Here is a 27,507-nt window from a genome sequence, read left to right on the forward strand (position 1 = left end):
CTCCCAGCCTGTCCTCCCAGCAGAGGGGCTCCAGCCCTTGCAGCATCTCCGGGGCCTCCTCTGGCCCCGCTCCACCCAGGAGTTGCACGTGCAGGACACTACATCTGCGGTGCGCATACATCTGGAGGCAGCGAGATGTGCCTTGGGTACGAAGCCCATGCGCAGTGTCTGCCCACCTGGTGAACACCAGGAAGAATGCGATGGGTGCGCAGAAGCCTACGTGTGGGGGGTGTGTGCAGTGAGCACGCACCCAGTGTGCAGTGTACACCCAGGGAATGCACATCTGGCGTGCAGCGCGTGTGCAGGGAGCCAACAACAGCTGTGCCGCGTGTGCCGGGCGTGCGCATCCCTGTGCGCAGTGTGTGCCTGGCGAGCACATCCCCGGTGTTCAGCGCACGTGTGATGAGAGTGCATCAAGACACGCAGTCGTTTTCCAAGGTGTACAGACAGAAGGCGGGATACGTGCACAGTGCTCGCTGGTTCTAACGCGTGTGTCCTGCGTGTGTCCCTTTCGCTGTTAAATCCATCCCGCCAACAAATCTGCCCCTCTCAGAGCCAAACCCGGCATTTGAAGACTTCACATTTATCTGCGTTTTGTGCAGAGGAAATGGACTGCAAAGGCTACAGAGCTAATGGCCACTAAAAACCTTGCAGAGGTTCTCATAAACTGCTAATCTTTGCGCCCGCTCGGAATTTAGTAGCACAGTGGTAACGACAGTGTGCTGGGCTGTTTTCTCTGCCATAAGAGACACTATCCTTTGCTTGGTCATGTTGCTCCACCCCAGCAATGGCAGCAATGACCCCACAAATGCTGATTGTAAAGCGCTTTAAGGTCCTTTTTTTGGGGGGAAAAGCTGGACGGTAAGAAGCGAATGGGTTAGACCCATACCTACAAGGTGTGTTTTAGAAACAGCGATGATGCCTTTGGGGAGAAGAAGCAACTAATTGACCTGTTGGAGTCCCCTTCTGTCCTCTATAGCTCTGTTGCCTGGGTAGCCATGCATGAATTTATGGATGGATTTATACCCTCTTAAACCTCCAGCTCCAACAATGGAAATAAAAAATAAAAGCTGTGCTTTTTTCTCCCTTGGAGAAGATTGTGATAATAATAACAGTTGTTTCCTGTGCTATTATAATACAAATTACGCCAAATGGAACTGCTGAGGTATAAATTAAGACAGGCTTTGATCCCTGCATTTGAAATGTAGTCAGTGAATCTCTGGAATATGTGTTATCTGGAACAAAATCTGGCTTGGTCCTCACTTCTGCTTCACTCCCTGGGACAAAGACACTTTAGCACAGTCGCCCGTGTAGTCTGGTCTGTAAGTGAAGAGCTCTGACTACATCAAGAAAGAGACAGCATGTCTTCTGAAACTAGGAGAACTCTTGCATAGATGGACATTCAATATTTTAACAATCTCGCTGGTGTCCGGTGGGAAATGAAACATGAGGGAAAGAGTTAAAAGGACAGGAGAGTGGTGGCAGGGATGAGTTCTGGGACTACATCACATGAAGTGCCTCCAACAGGGGTCTGCAGTCCCCTTTGGCTTGTGTGTGTGTCACAGATTCGGGCACTGGGATGCTCTGCTACCCAAGCCAATCCCCTTGACCTCTTTTTTCTCGCTGAAGAGAGGGCTGAGCTCTTTTAGAGCCAACGGCCCCACATTTTATTCCCAGTGGTATGTGTCAAGGGTTTAGCTCGAGCTTGCACGGTGGGAGCTGCAGATACTTCCTGGATATTTGCTTCATGGAAAAATTCCCTCCACATCTGTTAGGATCATAGAATCAATGGTTTAGGTTGGAAAGGACCTTGAAGATCATCAAGTTCCAAGCCTCCTGCCATAGGCTGGGACACCTCCCACTAGAGCAGATTGCCCAAGGAGACCAGGTTGCCCAAGGATCCATGTTGCCTGGGTCCTGCTGTCTGCTAGGAGAAGATACTACCAGCCACCGAAAGGATGCGAATCTGGGGCTCAGGGGATCGGGGCTCAGCACCCTGATCTATCTGCAGCTCAGCAGGTATGGCTTCCCAAACAACAGACTTCTAGCTGTGAGCGACACCTTTCATCCCTCCCCTCCCCTGGTCTCTACAGCAGCGAGGAGATGCAACAACCTGGTCTGAGGAATGGATGGCCTGGGTTCAAAATGGTATTTAGGGGCCTACATCTCTTGGCAGGGGTGGTGGAAAGGGAGGGTGGGCAGTCAGAGTTAGGGGGGTGAGCATTCACTTTTGGATCCCTAAGTACAGCAGCACCATGGGGAGATGGGAAGAGTCAGTCCAGCGCTTTTACATGGCTGGGCTCCCCTTCAACTGGTCTATCCTTCATGAATCTTTGGGGTTAGAGTGGAATTTCCCTTATGAGACCTTAGCTATCTAAAAATTAGCCATCTAAATCTAAGCCAGTCATCTGAAGGGGTAACAGGGACAGAAAAACCTAGATAGTCTTCCAAGGGAGACAAACCTCTTCCTGGAGGTGCCTGTCTTCCCATTTGCTACAAAGAGGGTCTAGAAAACTCCATTGCAGGCAAGTGGAAGAAGTCCAACATCCCACCCACCATCCCCCAAGAAGTTCGACCTAAGCGACACTAACACAGCCCAAAGCACAGATGTAACATCTTGTGGCTCACTGAAGAAGCACAAGCCACCCCAGTTTTATCCTTTAGGAAAGCTCGAGGCTTTTCCAGTCTAGTGACAACTCGCTTAGGTAGAAACAGAGCCGCCTACCTGAAGTATCCCAGGATAAGGACAGCAACTGTGAGGGATCCCAGAGAGATGGAGTATCCAACAGTATAAATCAAATAGAGGCGATCAAAGACCTCCTGCAGTACAAATGATGGAAAAAATAGCGTCACATTAGAACGCGTCCTACTGCATCGTAACACAACCGTGGTAGCGGCACAGAGATTCAGGCTGTCGTACCTGCTGGGGGTGTACAGCTCTGGGTCTGGGAAACCTTTGGCAATCACACTTGTTGTCGCCTTTTTGACATAAGAGCAGCTTGGAAAGAGGTATTCATCTTTCCTAATGACCAGTGGGAGATGTTTTTTTTTTCCGAGGGACTGGTGATGGAGTTGGGTTAATCCCATGCCTGGGAGTTTTGCAGCATTTTCATCCCAAAGGAACCCAAAGCGCTTTACAAACTCTCAGCCAAATCCAGAGATCACTTGGCAACTTTTGTTTGAACAAAATGCCCACTGACCTGGGATTTTTGCTGGAACTATAAAATTTAGCCATAAGGCTATGCCATACCATTGTTGAATGACTGATGTCCAGGCTGGTGGGGTGTCAACCCACTGCAGAAAACATGGGGAGGATATGCTTTGGTTGCGGGATATAAGAAGAAATCGCCTGCATTTAGTTTTTCTTTTTTAAAATCAAAATCGGCCTATGACTGTGGTTATCCAATCCAGACACAACTTTAGCTTGCCAAAGTCCCATTGGAAAAGGTCCTGTCACAGAAGAGCTCGTAGTAATTAGGTTTTAGTTCTCTTGGCCCTCTATATTTTAGAGATGGGCTTAGAAACCCTGAGCTTTCCATGAAATATTGAGATGTTTTTCTTTATCCTGTGCTGGGGCATGCGGCTTAACTCAGGGACTAGTGAATATCTGCCTGGAAAGGGTTAAAATGCCTGCCACCATCCTAGCTTGTACTGCCTTTACACGTCTGAAATTAGAAATAAACCCTGAAGAAACCAACCAATTCAGCATCTTTCTCCTCGCTCCCTCCTCCCCTGCCTCCCGCCTTTCCCTCACCCCACCCGCTGGGTTGCAATAACATTAGTAACGCTGGGCTCTGAATGACAGCTCTGATTTTGATTTGAGGCTAGAAATGCTGTCCTGGAATGTGAAACCTCAGCCCTATTACATCAGAATCCCCAGATATGTGAATATTTCTTTGCGGTTTCCATTGGTAGAGTGGCGCGCTTGCCAATATTAATCTAGCGTGTGTGTATGTGCATATTTATATATATCTCTCTGTATATCTGTAGAGGCAGCAGGCACTAAAAAGCCAATGTGAGCAGATTCAAGAGTTTTAGGGGGAAATAAAAGCGCTCCTTCCCTTCAAAGCTTGGTGCACTTTTCGCACTGCCAATCTGGAATCCTCTTTGAACTGGAAAACATTTGCCTCCCTGGTGAAAATTTAAGAAAAAAAAAAAATAAATCCTACTCCAAATTTAGGATTTTTGGTAATTCGGCAGTTATGAGGCGGTACTATGCCCAGCTGAACAAAAGCGTCCCTGAGCCCCATTCAGAAATTCAACCGGAAAGATCCACGTTCCTACCGGACAACGACACCGTTGTAGTAGCGATGGCCTTGGGAAGGGCCTGCTTATTGGCTGGCAGGACGTTTTCGGAGGCTGTGGTTAATTCCTCTGATTAACCACAGGGCCTCTTTTTGAAAGGATGTTGAGTCAGAACTGCCAAGACATACACATGCATGCATGCATGCATGCACGCCGCTGTGCCTGCTTGCAGACATAGGTGCCGCAAATCTTACCCAGTGTGACGATGGGGAACCTTCAGGGAAGGCGATTTTTTGGATGGGGTGCTTAGGTCCTTGGGGGAAACCTCAGGAACAAAAGGTTGAGGTTCTCTAAAAAGTTGCACAGGGCAGCCCTTGGGAGGGCAGCTCATGCTTGCAAGTTCCCAGGAGTGTTTGTCCTCAGGAATGGTGAGACCTGGATTTACCCAGGAGGAAAAAAAAAAGCTCCAAAGGCAATTCCAGGTCTCACTCATATCCTAGCACAAGGGAGGTCCCAGCTCGGTGGAAACCGCAGTGCTGAATCAGGAAAGGTCCTCCAGGTAACAAAATATTGAGTCATCTGCCAGCTGAAACAAATTTCTTTTTGGAGCTGAGATGGATGGGAGTTTAAATAATTCACAGAAGACCACAAAGGTGATGCATGGCCAAGCCATGGACACAACCCGGACGTCCATAGTCTCAATACAGTGCACTATGTACTAGACCATCCTGCTAGAGCAGGAGCTCTACCTAATGTCTCTCATAAATCCACCCTGAAGACACACTGACCATCACTGGTCATCCACTGACCTGTTGGAGGAGGCAACCCGCCCTGCAAAAATCTGGCCTTGCTATACCATGAGACTCTGGTTTAAAAGGTGTGATACTTTAACCAGTGTCATTTAATTTGACTCCTGCAGTAATCCTTCACTGGCTCAACTGTTGAAATAAGTGCACTGAAAAAAAGAAAAGCTGAAAAAAAGCTCAAGGAAAACCAGAAAGACAAAACCTCAATATCTGTGATTCCAAGGGTTGGGATTATCAGCAAAATATTATAACACTCACAATACAGTACCAAGAGTAGGGAACATCAGTTTCAAAACTGGTGTCCTTGCACGTTGCCCTCTACCCACATCATCCCATGCCCTGCTAGGATGAGACAATGAAGGGGAAGGTGTGGGATGGATCTGATCCCCTCTTTCTTCCCATCCCTTACAACTTTCCCGTGCCTCTTGCATCTGCCATCTCCCTAAGGAGTACCCAATTTATCCCCTTCCCCTGCCAAAAGGGTCTGCAGAAGGATGCTCTGGAGGTCCTCCTTTCACTTGGCTGAGTCAGTTGTGGTTGCTCCTGGAGTGTTCTGGGCAGGATGAGTCGTCATCCCCCCCCCCCCCCCCCCCCCCTCCCCCGCCATGTGGCTGAGCTGGTTTTGGGATTGGTGAAATGACTTCCCATCAAGCCATGCGCCATGCATCCTCTCGAGGTCATGCTCCGTGGTGCTCTCAGGCACCATGCAGCCTCAGGGCACTTCCTTTCCCTCATCCTCGCTGGTCACACATTGCAAAGCTCCACCAAACCACAGCCATATGTCGTGTACAGCCAGGTGACACGATCTGTCTGCAGCGAGCTATCCCACCTGATCCTGCCTTCTCAACCTCACTCCAGCCATAACTCAGAGACTGACAATAGATCGAACCGTGAAAAATGTAAGTACTATTTCAGATGTATTGTGTGCTGAACCCGTAACAAGATCTCCCTTTCCCCCTCCCTCTTGGTTTGGTGGGAGACTTCCTCTCTGCTCCCCTTTGCATCTCAGCTTTCCACCAGCCTGACCTCAGGGTAGAAACTTCACAGCAGCCTGGTGGCTTCGGGAGAACAGGAAACCAAAACAGAGCTGGAGATGGCTTCTGCGTGGTATCAGAGAGTGCATGGAAAAAAAAAAATAAACAAAACCCAGCCACCATGGGCATCCACGGGCTGGATGTGCCCCCCCTCCCACAAGCATCCCTGCATTCCCCACTCCCTGCGGTTTGGACGTCTTCCAGGTGTGTGACCCTCAGAGCGGTTGGCTGTTACATTTTCATACTGTGCTTCGGCCTTAACCTGACTCCTAATTTGTCCACTTCCACCAATGGGGGGATAATTTGCATTGATGTTAATCCAGAGGAAAACTGCTTTCCTCTGCAGGGCAGCTCAGAGCTACATCAGAGCACCAGGCGTGGGGTTTCGAGGCCCCATCCATTGCGAAACCATGGCTATGCTTTCACTCTTGCGTTGCAGCCAGCTGTGGGACAGTCTGTGTGAAGAGTATTTCTGCTCCCTCAAATTCTAGTACGGATGAGCACATGCAGTTTGTCATAGTGGATGTGGTCCTCTAATTTAGATGTCTACAGTGTGGGTAGCTCCATCAGAGCTGGCCACCTGAGGTCCCAGCAGCAGTGAGAAAGGGTTGCTTTAGGCCACAACTCATCTATTTTAATCGCAGGATGGTGCCCTCAGCCATCAGCTGCACTGAGTGGGTTGTCACAAGAGGAGTCCAGGGTGACTAGCTCAAATAGAGGGGTTCACGTTTATATAGCAAGTCCCACCCATCTGAGTCTCAGGTAAGAGGTCTTGTGACCCTCAGGACTCAATTCAATTGTCCTTCCATGTGCCTCATGTCATTTTAGACGCCCAAGTGTCCTGTCTGGCTTCAAGCTGCTTTTACAGAGGGGAATGAGTAGGTCCCATTTTTGTATCCGCAATTCTCAGGCAGTTATCTCATACGCCCTAAAACATCTCGTTTAACTCTGGGCATAAACATAACCTACATTTCAGCATCTGGATGACGCCTTCAGGGCTTTGGTGTTCATGTGTCCTGTTTCCTTCCAGTGTCACAGGGAGGGACGTGGGTGACCGAGACACATGTTTTCAGACAACTGGTGGCAAACTCTGTTCTGAGCATCATTGCACCATGCCCTGTATCCAGCTTTCTCCTCTCATCCTTTTCCTTTCCCCCTTTGTGAGACAATAGCCAGACTCTGCAACGTTTAGGATGTCGAGCTGAAATGGATCCAGTGGTCTTTTGAGGGCTTGGCAGGCTACGCTGAAGGGTGGGATTAGCAGTATATGAGGATGGAAGCATATGTAAGGGCTTTCCAGATCAAGTATCTGCAAAGTTTCTCAAAGCTGCTGATTCAGATGTTGCTAATGACATGTTTGAAATTAGCAGGGGAAGCATTTTACTGCTTTGAACGATAAGCAACACCAGAAAGCCTCTGCCACTAGCTCCAGTCGTTGCTTTTCTTGTCTTTTTTTACAATAAAAGATGCAACTAAAAAAAAACCAAACCCAAAACTTAATGGCAGGGAGAAGGGATATTTGCAAAAGGCACAAAACAGTTGCTGATTTCCAAAGCCTAAGGGAAAACACTGAGTGTTGAACATGACCTTTTTGCTGCAGAATTCTGTTCCCCTCATCTATAGAGGTGCTGGGCAGATAAGGTCCTCGCAATCTGGATAGTGACTGGTGTGGGCTCTCAGACTAAGAGACCCCAATTTAGATGTGTAAATGTACATCTCCGTGTGGGTTGACTGTCTATGTTCACGCGGTGGTCAACAAGGAGAGATCTTCAGATTTAGTTACTGACACATAAACGCTAAGTGCTGTGTGGGATGCCTGAGGGTACTCACGTGGACCCCAGATGCTGTTCCAGAAGAGCATGGGGCTCGTAGATACCTGCCAACCTTGTGCTAATGCTGTAGGTGGTGTAATGCATCTCCAAAGAATCTCTGGCAGTGGTGCCAGGTGTCTAAGTGTAGGCAAATAAATCAGTCCCCTTAACTGATGATCCGAGGGCTGGAGTACCTCTCCTATGAGGACAGGCTGAGAGAGTTGGGGTTGTTCATCCTGGAGACAAGAAGGCTCCAGGGAGACCTTATAGCTGCCTTCCAGTCCCTACAGAAGAGCTGGGGAGGGACTTTTTACAAGGGCATGGAGTGATAAGGTGAGGGGGAATGGCTTTAAACTGGAAGGAGGGAGATTTGGATTAGATATCAGGAAGAAATTTTTCACTTTGAGGGTGGTAAAGCACTGGCCCAGGTTTTCCACAGAAGCTGTGGCTCCCCATCCCTGGAGGTGTTCAAGGCCAGGTTGGACGGGGCTTGGAGCAACCTGGGCTGGTGGGAAGTGTCCCTGCCCATGGCAGAGAGGCTGGAACGAGATGATCTTCAAGGTTCCTTCCAACCTAAACCATTCTGTGATTCTATGAACTGCAGTCAGCAGAGCTGGAGAGTTGTTCAGCTCTATAGAACAGTCTATGAAAAAAAAAAAAAAAAGGAAAAGGGCGGGAGTAGACCCGTGTCTCAGAATTCATCTGAGCTCTTTGGGTGCCCCATAGCTGTATTCATGAAAGGTAGCACTTTTCCATGTCACACCCAGTTTATATACAGTACTTATAGCCACAAGACATCCAGGAGGCCACAAAAAAAAAGTGCCCCAAATCTGCATTAAGTGTGACCAGCAGGTCAAAGGAGGTGATTCTGCCCCTCTACTCCACTCTCGTGAGACCCCACCTGGAGTACTGCATCCAGCTCTGGCGTCCCCAACATAAGAAGGACATGGACCTGCTGGAGCGTGTCCAGAGGAGAGCCACGAGGATGATCCGAGGGCTGGAGCCCCTCCCCTATGAGGAGAGGCTGAAAGAGTTGGTGCTGTTCAGCCTGGAGAAGAGAAGGCTCCGGGGAGATCTTCTTGCGGCCTTCCAGTCCCTAAAGGGGGCCTACAGGAGAGCTGGGGAAGGACTTTTTACTGGGGCATGTAGCGATAGGACGAGGGGGAATGGCTTTAAACTGGAAGAGGGCAGGTTCAGACTAAACATTAGGAAGAAGTTTTTCCCTTTGAGGGTGGTGAGGCACTGGCACAGGTTGCCCAGAGAGGTTGTTGAGGCCCCATCCCTGGAGGTGTTCAAGGCCAGGTTGGACATGACCTTGGGCAACCTGGTCTAGTGGGAGGGGTTGGATCTCGATGATCTTCAAGGTCTTTTCCAACCTAAATCATTCTATGATTCTATGATTTTAAGATTAATAGAAAAAAGTTCTCCCAGTCCTAGGCTATGACCACAGGCTGAGAATGCCCCACAGCTGCAGGGTCTTGGAAGTCTCTAAGTAGGGACAAGAGCTCTCTTTACTTGCCAGCCTTCATAAACTCTCCTTACGCATCTACTATGGACCAGCAATGGTTAAATATGGGGTAGAAGGAGACTATATCTGACCCTGTGTGTTGTATTGTGAGAACTCTCGTGTTTTCATGTGAAGTACTATTATGTTGCTGTTATAAACCATCAGACTTTCCCAGCAGACTTTAGGCATAAACTATTATCAGCAGCACCACACTAAAAGGTGCTGCAGCGTTTACAGGAACGCACCAGGCCTAACCTATAGGCGCAAAACGAGGACCGCATGACAGGGTTGTTTGCAAGAATGAAGAATGCATCTCCATGATGCATTTTTTTTTTTATTCCTACACGTACTTTAAAACATCTGCCCATCTTTCATGGTGCAAATGAATGACACACTGATGGCATTTCATCTGTATAACTCAGTATAAGATATGTAAACAGGTTTCATGCCATCAGTTTGAGGCTACACAAAGTTATTCGCTTGTAAAAGGACCCCAGAGAGCTCCAAGAACACAGACCAGGCATAGAAGTTTTTTGGTTTGAAGAACGGAGGTTAGATAAAGCAGCCCTGCAGCATGCTGTGCCTTTCCCATTGTGTTTGGTATGTGATGGATTCTCGAGGCCTCTCTGATTTCCCTAGAAGCAGTAAAACCACCGTGATATAAAAAAGCAGAAGCAGATGAAGACAGGACTGACGGGCTGAGGTTAGATCTTATGATGGTCCATCTTGCTAGGCTGGTGGTTTCCAATCTCCCAAGTTGCTGGCTCGTATTCCCCTTCCCTATGATTTCAGTAGATGTAGGTTGCATTTACCCTTAAGCTCATCCTTGAAAACAGGGTGGGTTTGACCTGCTTTAAAAAAAGATGTGTTTGGCATTAGTGTTGTTTCTGAGGAGATGGGAATGAAGGAAATTTCTGCTTATTGAGCAAAATATGCATTACTCCTGCCAGTGCCCGAAAAGGCGACCATAAAAATGACCATGCTGAAGGTGATGTTATTGGCTGGCTGTGTGGAAAGGAAGGGGATCCACAGTCAAAGCCCTACAATGGTTTTTGGAGACAAATGGCCTAAAGAGGTGCCTACTAACGCCAGAGGCACATCAGGAGTTCCCATGTGTGCCATGTTTTATCCAAAGGTTGAGGAGGAACTCCAAGAATACAGGTCGCCCTCACTCCTATTTTTAAGGGAACCTAAGAAAGCTGTAAGGACAATGACCAGTCTGGGCCAGACCAAACGTCCTTTTAACCCTGCTCCCTGTCTCCTACCTGCCCAGGAACAGACACTTAGGGAAGAGTGTAAGAACAGAACAAATATAGAATAAATAAATATACGTATACACACCCCCTTAGGTATCTATCATCTAGTGGTTATGTAGCAGTGCTGCAAACCCTCTCCCAACGTTCAGCAGCTTGTGGTTCAGCGACGTGAAACACGCCACAGACAGATAAACAGCTGGTGTTTAACCACACCGCCTTCCTCGCACCGGCCAATCCATTCCCCTTCCTTCCCTTGTCCTCCTGGCTCTCTTCAAACACCGGATGGAAAATAAACAAAGCAGAGCTGCCTGGTCTGGGGTGGGAAGCCACAGATCTCTCATCTTATCTCTTCAGAGGCAGGGAGAATTTCTGAAGATCCAGGGTGCAATTGGGATGGTGCTTAACCATGTGCTTCTCCTGGGGAAGGAGTGGGAGAACCAGATTTCCCACCATCTCTGCTGCACTGGAGAAGGGTTATCTTAAAAGCAGAATATGGAAGATTATATACAGACTGTGGTGTAGCGGTGGCTTTTGGCACTGCCCGAAGGCACAAAGAAAACTCTCTTATCTTCCCATCATGTGCTGCTAAGACACTTTTCCACCACACTTCTTCCCACCCCTTGCTAAACAGATGTCTTCTACAGACCATTGTTGTTCACGGAAAGATTAATGCTACCTGCAAGGTGTTTGGGGAAACACATTTCAATAGCTAGCTGCAGCCTACCTGCTCTCCTGGCTAAAGAGAGGGCATCAATCTTCAGGGCTGTCAATCCAGCGTCCTTCAGCAGTGTTAATTTTCCCTTAGAAAACAGCCCAAGAGCAATTGCTCACTGGGCAGTTACGAGCTGTTAATTCTCCCGGCTCTGATGGCTTTAGCATACTTTGCTAATTTCAGAAAGCGGTTTCCGTGCTGCTCTCTGTGAAATAATCCTCTTTATACGGTTCAGGAAAAGGTAGCGAAAGACACAAACTTTCTCTGGGGCCCGCTGTTTGCTGCTTTGGTCAATCTTATAATTATCCCACAGTGGCTAAAATGAGAAAACTACACACCTAAACAAACATAAGTGGACATATATATGTGTGTGTGTGTGTGTGCGCGCGTGGACGTGGGTGTTTATTTAGGTGTGTGCATCTGTGTATAGAGTTATCTATAGACATAGGCCTATTTCTAGAGATAGCAACGCACATATATATATAGTCGCAGACAGACAGTTTTTTTCCTAATGCTTTCTAATGCATAGTTTCTTAAAAGTTCCTCTGATTACATCTGCTCGGATGCTGTCCTACTTGGAGTCAGCCCACGATCTCCTTTCAAAATGTTGGTTAAATGCAGCTGTTACTGGTGACGCAAAGATGCTGTTCCCCAAGGGGGGGAAATAATAATAGAAAACAATCTCTCTCTAAAGACGACTAGTCTATCTTGCCAAATTCCCCGATCCTGACATCTCTTGACATATTTACTTCAAGAAAAAAAAAATAAAAATCAAAGGAAGGTTTATTAATACCAGTGCTTCCGAGCCACGGTTGGGTGTGAAAGACAAGAGGCCTTCCTTGTTTTCTGAAAGTCATCACCCAACTAAGAAAAAAAAAGAAGGTCATTCCTCTTCTCTTGGCCCAGAAGGCCCAAGAGACCTGCCGTGGACGTATATGCATTGCTTCACTTGTCACTAAACCACAGCCACCTCTACGGTGAAACAAGGCAACGACCTGAGAGCGTGCAGCATCGCTATGAGGTGAGTGCAGGGCTGAACTGAGGAAAACAACCACTTGCAAAGAGGAGGTTAATAAAAACAATAATAATAATGAATAGATGCTGTTGAAAAGCATTTGTTAATCAAGCTACAATTCCAAAGCTGGGAGAAACCTCCGTTATTTCTAATGTTCTTTGCAATGGGCAGGCATCACTTAGGCAAGACCATGGGCTCCATTTAATCTGAACAATGATGATGGTCTAATTTGTCCTACTGTTAAATATCATTAAATTCACCTCTGTGTAGCTAGACTAGAAAACTCATGGCAAAAGATGACTGAGCCTTGTGTACAGAATAATGAGGATGATGATATTGTGACGGTTATTAAAACCGCTCATAAAGGGAGAGGTCATGAGGAGCAGTAATTTTCCAAGTAAGAGCAGAGATTGAGAATAAAAATTAAGTCTTCTGCACTGTGGTACCTCATCTGATTTCTCTCCGTTAGGAAGCACAGTCCAAGTCCCCTGTCTGTGCAGTGACCACCTCAACACTCAGGAGACATAGCCAAAGGTAGATACGCGAAACCCAGAACAACAGACTTTGCTTTCGGCCTTTTTTACCAGCTGGGGGGTGGAAGGTCCCTACTCCTTCCTTGTGCTGATAACAAATGGACAACTCCCTTCTTCATGCCCTTTCCCTACAGATTTACCTGGAACAAGTCCTAGCTGCCAGCATGGGAGGTTTAACAGAAAGGACCTCCTTTTCCTAGGGGAAATCTAGGAGACTTGTTTAGATGGAGAGGTCTGCAGCAGATGACTCCCACCACAGGATATGGCTGAGAGAGGTGGGAGAGGGGAGATAATGACCTCAGAGAGGTCAAGAAGTTGTACAACTTAGTAAAGCTCTCAGTGTGAGCAAGATGTTCAATGACTCCAACACCTACTCCAGAAACTTCCCAGAAACCTCTGGGGCTAAAATAGTTCTTTCCACTGTGTGGACTGGGAAAAGATGAGTCCCACCAAACTTGTTCTACAACTGAAGGTTGTCCAGCATTGAGACAACACACTTCTCTGTTAAGTAGCTGGAGCAGTACCTGGTGTATACAAACTTGTGGGTTCCTTGACCGCGTGATATAATGCATGTAGATGATAAAATAACATCTTTCTTCACTAAACGACTTAATTCATATGTTGCTTCTCCGTTGAGAGAAAAAAAAATACAAAAACCCCCTATGCTGTGGTTGGATTTAAAATTAAGAACCTTCTCCCGAAGGGACTGTGTATCATCTTCAAGCCTGCTCCCTATCGTGAAGCTTGTGGTTAGATGTTTATCTCCAGCTGTCTGAAAATAACCCTTGCTGCAAATGATCAGTCCCTAATGCCATACACCATATCCAAGGAGGACATCTTCCAACTACCGCTGAGAAACCAGAGGTTCCTGCTAAATTCTTTGCAAATTACAGAACTAAAGCAGCAACTGTGTGTGGGTGGAAACGCCTTTCTCTGTGACAGAAGAAGGCCACATCCTCTCAGGTGACTCCACTGACAGCCTTGCTGTCACGTTAGCACAGAATTGCTTCTGTGATGCACTCAGCTTGGGAGACATTCAGAAGCTCTACAGAGCCCCACTTGGGCTCAGACCCAGACAGAGAGGTAGGAAAATTCTGCCAGCCACTATATTGCCAATCATCTGAATTTTTATAAAAATAAGGCCCATAGATCTGATGTATAGATAGACACCTTTTTTTCCTCCTTTTTCCCAGGAGCACACCAAACCCTCTTCATATGATATGAATCCCTTTTCTAACTTTGGACCGGTGTCCGTGTTTCAAAATTATGACTACACCAGGATTAGTTCAAGATCTGTTTTTTACATGTTAATTTGCTTTAGCAAAGGACTTTGTCCCCATCCACCTCCAAAGAACAGACCTCATAAAACCTCTGATCCTTGATTTATACCTCTCAACCAAGAGTTTCTCTGTTATTCACCTACAGAGCATGGTTGCTACTGGTTTGATTGATACATCTTTTAGCTCTGTGTTCATACGTGCACTAGCACACACAATCACATAAGCACTGGAATTATTGGTAATAACCTGGTAGCACAATTATTGCCTGGTGGTGAAGAGGGAGTCTCAATGGCATGGAATAACCTCCAACCACTTAGTGTTCCTGAGCCCGCTTCAAGTTTCCCCAAGATTTCTTTACAAGTGGGATCATGGCAGCTGGAGGAACCTTTTCTGGCTTTGAGGACAATTTCAAATTCAAATAATTCCCCATAAAAAAAAAAAAAAAAAAAAAAAAAAGATGTGGCTTTGGCAAGCTTGGACAGAGTTTCCAAGAGGAGGCAGCAAACTAGAGCTCATCAAGGGTTTTAAACAAGGCAGTGTTCCTTAGGTTAGCCCTGGACAAAGCCAACAGTTCATGCTCCATGCACAAATACAATTGCCTACCCTTTCCCTCGTCTCGTTGGTAAGGAACTTGGCACATTCACTGTAGTTTGCCCAGGTGCGGTTGTTGCCTGGGACCAACTCCCAGCTCCCGTTCAGGTCACACCGGCGATAAGCATGGCCTGTGGGAGAGAAACAAGAGACAGAGCAAATGGGACGAGACCTGGTAGAAAAGGAGAAGCTTCTTTCAAGGGTGGATCCCATCCACCTTGATGTCTCCTGCCTGCTTTGAAGCTCAGCTGCAAGAATATAATTTCCATCTCCTTAGCGAGTTTTCAGCTGAGAAACACCGGAGAGCTAATAACAAATTGCATTTAGTTTAGGTTAAGATACGGGGGTCTAGAAACCAAGAGCGAAGCTTTGAAGATTCCCAAAGCACAGAATCATCCTCAGAGTTGCAGCTCTCCCTATGGAAATAAACAGTGATCTGTATTACACTGCTCTTTGTTTACATATTCAGGGCATCTCAGGATAGATTTTTCTATGGCTACCCTGCTCATGATGATGGAGAAAGAAGAGAAGGCAAGGTTTCATCTCGGGATTCAGCTGGCAGATGAAAACATCCATGTTCAGATGTCTGCGTGGGAGAATCATCACATGAGATGTGTGTAAGAAGTCCCATTATAGTTAACAGAGATGAAACCAGTCAACAGATCTATCTGTGCTGTGACTACAGAGGCGGAGCTTATAGAGACCTCCGCATCTAAGGGTCTTAATTTGACTCCCACCCTGGCTGATTTGACCAGTGGATATCTGTGAGGTGGGGAATCCGTGCCGTGTTGTGTTATGGAGAAAAAAAGGGATGGATTGCCAGTTCCTCCTGGCCTCTAGTGTGAAGTGCATCTGCAGGGGTCTCTGCGAGAGGTCATCAGCCAGGGGTGAAGCTGGCTCAGCCCACAGTCCCTTATAGAAAAGGCAGGACAGACTATGCGGAAGCAGGGTGCACTGGAATATCATTACTTGTTCGCTGAAAAGAGCGTCAGTGCTCTGCTGGGAACATATAGTCTTAATTCTCTAATTTTTTGGTCTTTGGGTGCACAGCTTTGCCGGGGGAAAAGAGAATGCTTTAGATTTGAAAACACACTGAGGAGCGAGTGTACTTCAATTGCTTCTAAAAACATGCACAGACTTTGCGGCACCACAAGCAAGCCAAGAAATGTGCTGCCCGAGGGAAAGCGAGATAGGGAGGAATTCACATATTCTGGTTACCGGCGCTGTTCTCAGATACCCACCGTAGGGGTCTGGGCAGAAATCAGGGGATAGAATTAACAAACCCGTCAAGTGAAGAATACAAATTGGAAGAAATATGTTGCGGGGTTTCTATTGCTACGCAAAGTTTGTGGCATCAAACAAATACAGGTTTGTAAGGCTGTAAGACTACCCAGCTGCAAGCATGAAATCGGTGCTTATAATGCCCCATTACAGTCTGGGTGGGGCAGGTGGGAAATGTGTCATTATTTAGGTTAAAACAGAGCTTTTTTTTTTTTTTTTTCAGCATAAAAAAGTAATGGCTGTTTCTTAACTTCCTTTTCCCTGGCTTTACCCCTGCTTGGAAGGGAGTCTCCATGTGATAAAAAAAAAGGGACGCTAACGAGGATTTCTAATTTTCTGACTGCCAGGCCTCCCCTTGCTGCAGCTTACCAGGCTGTGCTGACACTGAGGACAACACCTACCTTTGTGATTGAAGTCATAGATGTACTCGGGACATGGCATGGCCACCACTTTGCCTGGCACACCTTCGGGCCAGCAGACAATACCATCCCACTCAGGAAGACAAAAGCCATCTGTGGAAGAGACACAAAGGGAAAGAGGAATCACTGGACATGCAGAGGTGACACTACTGCTCCACCATTTGGAGAGGGGCTCTCCGTGAAAAAAACACCACTACCGTCACTCAATTTGAGAAAGCTGCTCTTAGGCATCATTCCAATTTTCTTCTTAGTGTTTAGCCCCAGAAGGTGCAGCTTCTCCCAGGTTTTCTTTCAGGAGGAGATGATCAGACATGGGACAGGCTGAGAGAGTTGGGGTTGTTCAGCCTGGGGAAGAGAAGGCTCCAGGGAGACCATATTGTGGCCTTCCAGTGCCTAAAGGGGGTCCAGGAGAGCTGGGGAGGGACTCTTGATCAGGGAGGGGAGCCATAGGATGAAGCACAATGGTTTTAAACTGGAAGAGGGGAGATTTAGATGAGATATCAGGAAGAAACTCCTGCCTGTGAGGGTGGTGAGCCCCTGGCGCAGGTTGCCCCGAGAAGCTGTGGCTGCCCCATCCCTGGAGGTGTTCAAGGCCAGGTTGGACGGGGCTTGGAGCAACCTGGGTTGGTGGGAGGTGTCCCTGCCCATGGTATGGGGGTTGGAATGAGATGATCTTCAAGGTCCCTTCCAACCTAAACCATTCTATGATTCTATGATAATAACTGAGCACTCTCTGCGAGGGGTCAATACACTTGGAAATTTGCTTTCCCTCATGGGCTTGGAAGAAAGGCAAATGGGGCAGGAGAGCAGAGTGGAGAACAGGAGAACTTGAGCATTCAGGACTCTGTAGACTGATGGGCAACCTGGAGATGCCCAAGGGAGCTTGGCTGGGTATAGCCTTGATATGGCAGCACAGATTTAAGCCTAGGCTGCCAAGGAGCTAGATTACGCTGCAGCTACGTTACTGTGAGGCTCAAAGCTACCAGTTCAGATTCCCTGAAAGGTACTCGTGCCCACAGAGCAGACTGGCTGTGGTTTAATGTCTACAGGCCGTTAATCCAAATTCAGCTGTAATTTTAACTCATTATTTATGTCAGCCAGTGCTACGCTACACTGCAATGCTTCGCTGCTTTCTCAGATGTGCCTGTGTGCCTGAATTTGGGTACGCTTTTAAGTAACTTTAAGACTAGCAAGAATCTATAGAGAGGTGTCTGCGGTAATATTTCTAACTGTAAATAAAGAATATTTCATTACCTTGCTTCATAAGGAGGGAAACGATGGAATTTCTGTTTCCTAAAGATTTGCAACCTTTCTTGTCCGACATCCTTTTCGCCTATGACTTCACCAGCGCCAGCTTCCCTCTCCCCCCGTTCCCCTGTGATGTCACCATGGGGCAAGATGCAGGTCATGCACTGATTGATTTGGAGCCGTGCCCATGCTAATTGGCTGGCGGCGCACACGCGCTGATTGACCGGTCGCCCGCTGCCAAGCGCGGCGTACAATGGTTGAGTTTTCCCAGCTTTCCCCCCTGCTTACTCACGATTTTGGATTTCTGCCCTTCGCTCAGCCACAGGTTTTCAGGAAAGCAGCAGAAAGAGAATGGGCAGGTGGAAAAATCACACGAGCCCCACTGCCTTAGGAATGCAAATATCCTGGGAACTGTTTATCTCTCTCTGTTGTACTACTTTTCTAGGCTTGATGCTACTTCCTAACCTTTTGAGAAGGGAGTGGTGGGGTGTTGTTACAGGATTTTTCTTTAAGTCATCCTTGTTCTGCCTTTTTGTTTGTTGAAGAAAGGTAAAATAGCCCTGAAGGAGAAATCCTGCCTCCCACCATACGCAGGTCTCCCTCTTTCCTCTGTGTATGTTAGTTTATTTGCAGACATCTGTGATTTATGTGCTTAGCGCAAGGAAAACCAGAGACACAAACTGAGAAAAAAGTCCTTCCCCACAATTTATGGCTGCCTTTTTCCCCCAAACCTTCTTTTGAAAATTGGCAAGTTTATAAGTATGTATTTAAAGTTCTTTAATTGCCTTTTTGCAGTTCACCAATACTTAAGAAGTACTTAAGCACATCTTCTATGGACTTCTACGGAGTTATGAGAAGTTTCGTTTCTCTCTTCACAAACAGAGGTACCAGCCAACCATTCAAGGGCTCGAGCATCATGTCCTACATGAACATAGGCTAAGAGGGTCGTGAAGGAACTCTTCAGCCCATGGGTTTTACCACCAGCAGCTGAGGTATCGGTGATGGAGGCAGACTGCCCGGGAGATGGGGCTGCCCACCCTTCTGGCAGTCTCATCTTCCTCATCATTCAATCTGCAAGGGACAAAGCCACAGCTTATCCATATTTAGAAGGGCTGAGAAATCCTCCAGGCTTCTTGAAAGCTGTGGGAATTGACCTAATTTTCAACACTGCTTCAAAAAGAGGGAAGTCGGACCCCGTTCCCCACGGGGGAAGGGGCCCTTCCAGCGTGTCAACCACCCATTTCTGCAGCTTTTGATCCATAAACTCCCAGTCCAGAAGGGAGCGAGTTCCCATTCAGGCATGGATGCTCAACGTGGGCTGCTTTTCCAGCCCCTGAGGAAGCACTATCCAGCCAAATCTAACTTGGTGCTTACATACGCCTTTGCATTGGGCTGTATTAACTGCACCCATCGGTTAACACCCAGAGTACTTGAAGTGAAGAGCAAAAACCAGTCAATCTGCCCCAGCTCTGCTTTCCGAGCAGCATCTTCGCTCCCTGTTGATGGCAGTCCGTGAAGGAGTTTATCAACAGTGAATAAAGTGTCTGACAGAGAGGAATTACACGCGAATCAAAATAAAACGGAACAGCCGGCTCTTATCTGCAAAAGAGCTCCACTGGTGAAGAAATGATAAGCATGGCCAAGATCTCAGCATGTTTCATTAATATCAAAGCCAGTGCCTCAGCAATCTTTCAACCAAACAGTAATTTATCCTTCATAATAATTGTGCTTTCGTGAGATTAAATAAGAATCCGGGATTGCTTTAAAGACCTTCGGCTGGTATGGTGCCCTCCAGGATCGGAGCTGACAGTGATCAATTCAGTTTCGTGGTATTTTAGGACATGAAAAACAACAGAAAAACTCATCACTTAACAGCTGATTTCTTATCTTTAATTTAGTGCTGATTAAAAGGACCAGACTAACCACTGCCTATCTTCTAAAGCATTAGCTGGGAGTGAGGGTAGAGGAGATAAAGTTCCTCAGCATTGGTGTGATAGAAAGGCAGAAGTAGTTTATTACATTTTCTCTATTTCCAGTCACATTAGGGGAAGAATAATACTAGATTTCCTATTCATGAAAACTGGGAAAGCCCTTCCCTCTGGCTCATTATGCTGCAGGATTACTTACACTGGGAAAAACAGTTTATTTATTTTTCAGTTCTCTGGAAGGATCAAAAGAAAAAGAAAAAAAAAAGTGTCCCGCAAAATTTGGATTAGGACAAAATGTTATTGTCTCTGAGTTGTTTTTTTTTTTTTTTTTTTTCAGGCAAGAAAGTAAATAAAGATTTTATTTAGCCCTCAAAGTGGTCTTACTTAAAATAAGAGCAATTCTTTTAACAAAATAAATAAATTAATTTATGTAAACTTTAAAAAGAATGCTGTGGAGAAACAACATTCAGGAGAAAAAGAATTCATCTGAATGTCATGCTCTGAAATGCTGAGAGAAAAACCTTCCATTTTTCTAAGATCTTCACAACGACTTGCAAAGGTCAGCCTTCGCTTGTAAGTAGTTTCATTTAGTATCGTACTGCAATATTTGTCCAGAAAATATTAATGTGGAAAAGTATCTGGCGGGTATGCTCTCATCATGCTGTAAACATACACAGACACACATTTGCAATGGACTCATTCAAAAGAAAACTGATGCTTTCTGGATAACAGAGTGCGAAATTATTTCTTTTGGGGTATTTAGATCCCCACGATCCTCCCAAAAAGCAGAAGATTGAAGGCTCCGTGCAGGAAACACAGTGCAAACCGGGGTTGGGACACCTCTGGGCTGCTGCTTTATCCCGTGGACAATTTGGTGAGCCACCAGCTGTCCCAGAAATTTGAAAAAAAAAAAGGATCATCTTTGCTGCCTCTCACTGCATATGAAATCTTTCTGTGCCTCTGTGTATTCACCAGTGGAATTGATTCATTAAAGCTGTATAAGGATCTGGTGGGACTCTATCTTCAAAAAGTGGCTAGGATCTCCCAAGAGAAGACAAAAATGAATCCGTTGTCTTTATCATGAACTGCCACAACACAGAGAAACCTCTGTAGCCTCCTCTCCATCACTCCATCACCCCCTGCCTCTTTCTCCCTGCTCCATTCTTGGAAAACCCATTTCAGCCAAATTTGAAGGAGGGGTAAGACATCTCAGTCATCATTTCCTTCCTGCAAATTTTGTGGAGATTGACGATTAGTAGAGGGAAGGGCTGGTGGACCTTTGGCAGCTGCCACCTGGCCAACCAGCCTTTGCTGACTGACCAGCCAACTGGCACGTGCATAGCTTAAAATTAGGCACTGCATGGCTGTTTCTTGCCAATCCAGGGCACTATGGGCGCAAAGGGAGAGGAATTGGACTGGGGAGAGGCACTGCAGTTATTAGTTTGTGGCAAACTGTGGAAATCCACAGGTCAAGCCAGGTGCCTCTGGACCTCTTGGTTGCAGAACAAATTGAGAAGTTCCTACATTGACTGAAACTCTCGGAAAACATTTTTTCAAATGGAAATATTGACTGATGTCAGGACCAGCCACACTTTGTGACTGTTGGATCCACATTCCTGAGTTTTAATGCAGCCAAAAGCTGTTTCTCCCTTCTATGTCACTCCTGTTGTCCCAGACAGGAGCCCCACCAACCTTTTCTCACTCCTATCTCTATAACCTCCATTTCTCCCATCTAAGGAGACAAACCATCGACCTGCTGATAGCACAAGGGATAATGGTTTTAAACTAAAAGAGGTGAGATTTAGACTAAATATAATGGAGAATTTTTTTACAATGAGTGTGGTGAGACATTGGCCCATGTTGCCCAGAGAGGTGGTAGATGTCCCATCCCTGGAAACATTCCAGACCAGGCTGGACGGGGCTCTGAGCAACCTGATCTGGTTGAAGATGTCCCTTCCCATTGCAGAGGGGTTGGACCAGGTGACCTTTAAAGGTCCCTTCCAACCCAAACTATTCTATGATTCTGTGATTCCCCACATCCTTCCTCACCCCACCCCCTGTCTCCTCTGGTCTGCACAGCTGTGTGGCACCTTTACCATTAATTTCACCAGCTTGAGGCCACCAATGTTCTTGTGTTCTGCACCTTCTGCCTCCAACTTTCTCATATTTTACTCACCTTAGAGGTCACTTAACAACTGAGCTGATGATAAAATGGGGAGGGAAAATGCCATATATTCCATTGGTATTGTGCTGGAATGCAAACAAGACTTTTTTTGTTGTTTGTTTTCCCAAATATTTCCTCCAAACATTTTTTTTCTTGGTTTATAAAAATATTAACATCACTAACTACTTGGCTTCTCTCTGTTGTTTTCTTTTTCTGCTGGTCATTTCTCAAAAGAGATCCACACTGAATTACCAGAAGAAATCTGAAAAACGGTGAGGAGTTTTAGGAAAACAATAAAAAAATCCACAAGCTGACAATTTTTCCTGACAGCTATACTTTAAAATTAAAAAAAAATATCAATTTTTACAAACTTTTTTATAAGCTGTCGTTAGAAAAAAAAAAAAAATCCACCACCTGCAAGTAGTGTGCTTTTGGCATGCTAAAAATAAGTCAGTCTCTCCTGAGACACTGTTAAAAATATTTAGAAGCATAGATAATCAGAAGAGATCCTGTTCCTTCTAAATGCTGATTGAAAAGCTGTTGAAAAATTTCTCTTTTTTTGGTGAAAAATAGTTTGAGGGTTCAAATATGCTGTTTGGATTGATACAGGTGGGTAGGTTTGGGACATGAAGTCACATGTTCCACGTGAACAGGGAATGCAAAACATTTCTTTCCTTGGAAGAAACAGTAGGATTCACTGAAGATGTAAGTCAAAAGGAATTCATAAACTTTTAAGAAAACAAGTAAATCTCATACATATCCCACATCCTAAGTGTCTTGGATGTGTGTCAGTCATTCAGGGAATGCTGAATGGAGGATATTCCTTCTCTCTCAGGCATGTATGTATGTGGTGAAGCTCCTCCAAATTCAGAGCTGTAACTCTCATGGATGGAGACAAGGAAGGTGGGAATTGCACTGAAGTTTCTCACATTTAGAGGACATCACTGACCACTCCGGTGCTGAAGAAACTAGTCTGTAGGACAACATGAGTGGCTGGAAGTGAGGCAAGACCTTTTTCTTCTCCAAAGACTTTGCAGATGCCTCATCCTGGTGTCTCCCTTTCTGTCTCCATAGATTGATGTGAGTTCAGGGAGACAGGATGACTACAAACCTAACACAGGCAGGTAAGCGAGGTTGGTAAAAGTCAACTGCTGAGGCAGGAATCGAAGCTTTGTCTACTAAGACTTATTTTGCTTCTTCATCCCATAGTAGTTTGCTAGAAGGGGCTTCACAGGTCCTGAGAGGTCCTTGCTGCTGGTTAAACAAAATAACCTCTCTGGGGAAAAGCTCATAAGTTCTTTTGTTGAAAAGGAACAGAAACAAAAAATCTTCCGGCAATAGGGGAGAACTGATAGGGTGGGAAGATTTCATTGGTGGTGCTGGAGGAGAATCAAAGGCTTCGTCTGCTTAATCCAACAAGAGATAATGAGAAAAAAGGTTTTTCTCATCCTACTGGTAAGAAGTCTGAATGGAGATGACCTATAAAAGTGGAAAATTATGCAAAAATACAGTCGTAAACCAGCAGTGAAGAAAGCTTATATTGGAATTTAAGAGATAGCTTCTACCCTTCAGATGAGTTATGTTCAGGATGAGGTCCCTGGGAAGAACAGTAAGTTTCATGTCCCTAGCTGATTTGAAGATGGAACCTCATTAGAGCAAATGGAATCTGCTGCATTAATGGGGTCAGGAGAGCACCATGTCACTCATAGCCTCCTCCGTGTGTTGCACTCTTGAGACCTGCTGCCGTCCTTGCCCTGGGACGGGTCATTGCATCTTGATCCTACTTCAATAGCCTGCATGCTGCTGTCTCATGATTGGCAGAGTCACTTGTGCTTCCCACCCCAGTTTTCCAGCTGGCTACCCACCTCCACTCCAGACCTCAGAAACCATTTTACTTGCCCTGGAGGCAGTCGCTTCCAAGGACAAATGAGATTCCAAAACAGATTCCAGATTCCGCCTTCATTCCTTCCTTCTTGGGTACCAAGATGCCAACACAACTCCCATATGCAACTGTTGTGCTCTCATCTCTTGGCCTTGAGACACCCAAGCTCATCACTTCCTCAAGACAAGCTGAGCCACAGCAGAGCTCAGCCTCTCTTTCCACTGCTACATCACTGCACCAATAAGGGTCACTGGTCATAGTTTACTGATGCATTTTCTATAAGACTGTTGTTCTTTACCTATCAGCCCATCAATCCAGCTCACTCAAGTCCTCAGCTTCAGCTGAAGGAAGCCCCGAAGGATCAAGGAACAAAGCCCTCACTGAAATACAGGTTGCAGTCAGAGAGATATGTGTTGGGAGAGATGGTGCTAAATGCTGCTTTCACCCACTGCCTTCCCAGGACTGTGCTGGGACAGGGACTCAGGTCACCAGCAGACAGCTCCTCCTTGCCCAGCTCTGCAGAGCACGTACCAACACCGTGAAATAAGCACTTTGAGAAGACAAGGTGTTTGGAAACGTGTCAGTTCACCATCTCACTCGATGTTACCAGCACCTCAGTGAAACGCCCTGGATGTCACGTTCCTCCAATATCAGTCACAACAGGGCAGGTATCAGCCTTCAAGTCAGAAAATCTGATTTATTTCTCTGCATCTGCATGCCATTTTATCACAGACCGTCTTTGCCCATCTTCTAAGGCGAGACTGTAAAATCCTCCAGGCAGGGCATGTGCCTCCGTGCCTGAGGTGTCTGAAGGTTACTATTATAGTGTACCCATTCATCTCACCCTCGCTTGGACTGTCATGAATACTCCCTTACAGTAGTACCGTACTACAGAGTAGTTATAGTAGCACAGATTACCGTAGTTTTAGAACAGATGTGCCTTGCAGCTCTCCTTAAGCCCTTGAGGGTTGAAATCTTGGGGTGTGGAAACAGTAGTCGTTATCACAAGCCAACATGGTGTTACGGACGGAGCGAGCCAACGCTCTGCTCGGTGTCACTGATGGGTTCTCGCCTTTTGGAGGCAGAAAGGGCGGTCACAGAGTGCTTTGTGAAAGGGCTGCGCCACAATGCAGCTCTCATTTTGCTCTTTCTTCGTCTCTGCTTGCCCACCTGAGCCTAGTCAGCAATCCCAGCACGCTGCAGGTTGCTTTGGTGGAAGAGAGAGGAAAGAAGAGGCATATTTGGGCCGTGCCTGCTCATGGCTCTATCCCCAGGGTGCAGTGAGGGCTATTCTCTCCTGCCTCCTACTTTTCCCTTGCCTCCTCCCTCTTCTCCTTCCTCCCCCCCCCCAAGTCTCAATTCCGATCTCTGTGCAAGCGGTACATGCATGTGGAGAACACATTAAAACCATCTGCGAGGCTGCTTGGCAGCTGGATAAATGCAAACACGGTCTCGAGGTGTTTATCTAGGGGTATGGAATATAAATCAGCCTGACTTATTCTGGCACCGTGCGAGGCACAAGGGAGACCACATTTGGAATATGGTGTGCAATTGTGGTCACTCTATTACGGGAAGGACATTTGGTGGATTGGAAACAGGCAGGGAGGAGCAACCAAAAAAAAAAAAAAAAGACCCTTCATTTTGGGAAAGGAGGGGGAAAAAGGGAGGCTTGGAGGGCCAGTGCCTCTCTATGGGGGTGTTTGGTGCTGCAGATGTATTTCAAACCTGGCTGCGTGTATGAGTGCCTGCATGTGTATGTGTATAGATCTATAGACCCATAGAAAGGTTTGGGTTGGAAGGGATCTTAAAGATCATCTAGTTCCAACCCCCCTGTCATGGGTGGAGATACCTTCCACTAGACCAGGTTGCTCAAAATCCCGTCCAACCTGGCCTTGACCACTGTAGGAAGGGGTGCGTATTGCTGTTGCGCTGTGGTGTGCAATGCAGAGGGAGCATATGTCTGTTTTGGGGAAAGATGCTCTGCGTGCATCCAAGGGCATTGCCATGGGTAGCTGAGGACACAGTGCTGCAGTGCCTCTCAGCAGAGCTGTGCGCAGTGTGCGCTGTGCCAGTGCACACATCTCCAAACATCTCTGTGTCTGTCCGGGTACCGCGTGCTGGCCAGCACGAGGGGAGGGCGAGGAGATGGGATGGATGGATGGATGGATGGATGGATGGATGGATGTAGGTCCTGCCTGTTACTACTCAGAGATCTTTGCTGGCCTGCACACCAGTGTTTAGTGGGCAAAACACCCCTTGCATGCTCAGCCCTGGAGGACCTGGACTTTGGAGGTGAACGATGCACGTGCCAGGGGCTGTTCCAAGTCCCACCGTCTCTTTACTCACCCCAGGGCAGAATAGGAAAGTCACAAAGTTATGAGTGCTACCAGACAATTGCTCGCATGACACAGCTCCAGAGAGCTGGCTACCCGGACCTCACTAGCCCATTTCACATAGTCTCTGTCCACTCACTGCCCTCACGACTCAAAAGAAGAAATATTGCCTTCAACATCCCATCTGCTAACAACTGACCTGCCATCACTGGCCTGGCTCAGCCCAGGCATCCTTCTTTCCTCATTCAGTCCCTCTAGTTCTTCCAAAACTCTCCAGAACTCCCTCTGAAAGGGGATAGTGCTGGTCATATCAATCATTAAAATAAGTGTAGAAATAAGGTTTATAATTAGTATTGCAGTTTAGCCACTCCTATGCGCTGTTTTTCACTCTTTCTTCGTTACTTTACATGTCTAACACATGGAACGTTTATGCCTATCATAACTCCTGACACTTATTACTCCTGTGCATTGCAAGACTTATATAGCTGCTCAGCAGACATTTCTCAACGGGAGTGGAAGCTCTTGGCCCATAAACCTTTGGCGGTAGAGGCCAGCCGTTGGTATTTCCTATCTCACCCTAGCTCTCATTCAGGCGCGCCTGGCAAGTAGCCATCTGTGAAGAGCTGCAAGCCCTCGCTAGTCATCACAGACTGCTGATTTGAATGGGTTGGGTGGGACATGACATCTCTCTGTACGGTTTCAGTGCTCTTTTGACCCATCCCAGGACCACAAATGCAAGGAGAAAACCCAGGCTTGACCAAGACTCACTGATTACATCTATACTAGTCACTGCAACAGACCGTAGCCTATTTTTTAGGCCCTGCAAGTCCAGTGTGGCTCATATCCACAAATCCAAACCCCCCCTCATATACATCCCAGAAGAATAGTCTTGTCTGTGCTGCTGTCTTGAAAGGTCTCCTGGTCCCCTGGACCCCCTCCATGGTCCCCCCCCATGCAGACCCCAAGATAGTGTCCACTGGGGCAGTGACAGATGTCCCAGGCCAAAACTGTGCTGGGAGCATGCTAACAAGGGCTGGTTTGGTTGTTCGCAGAACAGTATTTGGGCCAAAGTTCTGGCCCTGCATCGTTGAGCCACAAGGACTGAGGATAGAAACATGGAGAAGCTAGCAAGGGTAGGAGATACAGGGTTTATAGAGGTTTAGGGCAAATTCTGAGTGCCCTGGGTGCCTTTGTCTCCCTTGACTTCTAGGGCAGTTGAGGCTACTTACAACCTCTGAAGATACCCTGGCAAGCTGGCTGATCAGGAGATGGTGCTTGAGCCTCCAGAGAGAAAACCAGGAGCAGACCCTGTGCTTCTGCAAGCCCAGAGAGAGCCTGGGTTTGGGTATAGGTCCTTTAGGGACAATGGAGCCATAAACTGTGATGGGCAACCCACACACCTTGGGTAAATACACACAGCTCAACTAAAAATAACCCCTTTCCCTAGCAAATAGGTTTGTTT

General features: G+C 46.7%; 1 protein-coding gene across 1 annotated transcript in view; it reads right to left on the reverse strand.

Annotated features, from left to right (window-relative positions):
- The window catches only part of PTH1R (parathyroid hormone 1 receptor), a gene marked incomplete at both ends in the record, with an annotated part of 131,802 nt that overhangs the window by 22,598 nt on the left and 81,697 nt on the right, over positions 1-27,507 (reverse strand). The window contains 3 exons of the mRNA XM_082479111.1: positions 2,726-2,820; positions 14,803-14,921; positions 16,473-16,583. Coding sequence (XP_082335237.1) covers positions 2,726-2,820; positions 14,803-14,921; positions 16,473-16,583 — 325 coding nt within the window. The remainder of the gene's footprint in view (positions 1-2,725; positions 2,821-14,802; positions 14,922-16,472; positions 16,584-27,507) is intronic.

This window comes from Vanellus vanellus, assembly GCF_965231255.1.
Source record: "Vanellus vanellus genome assembly, chromosome: 2".
Lineage (NCBI taxonomy): Eukaryota > Metazoa > Chordata > Aves > Charadriiformes > Charadriidae > Vanellus > Vanellus vanellus.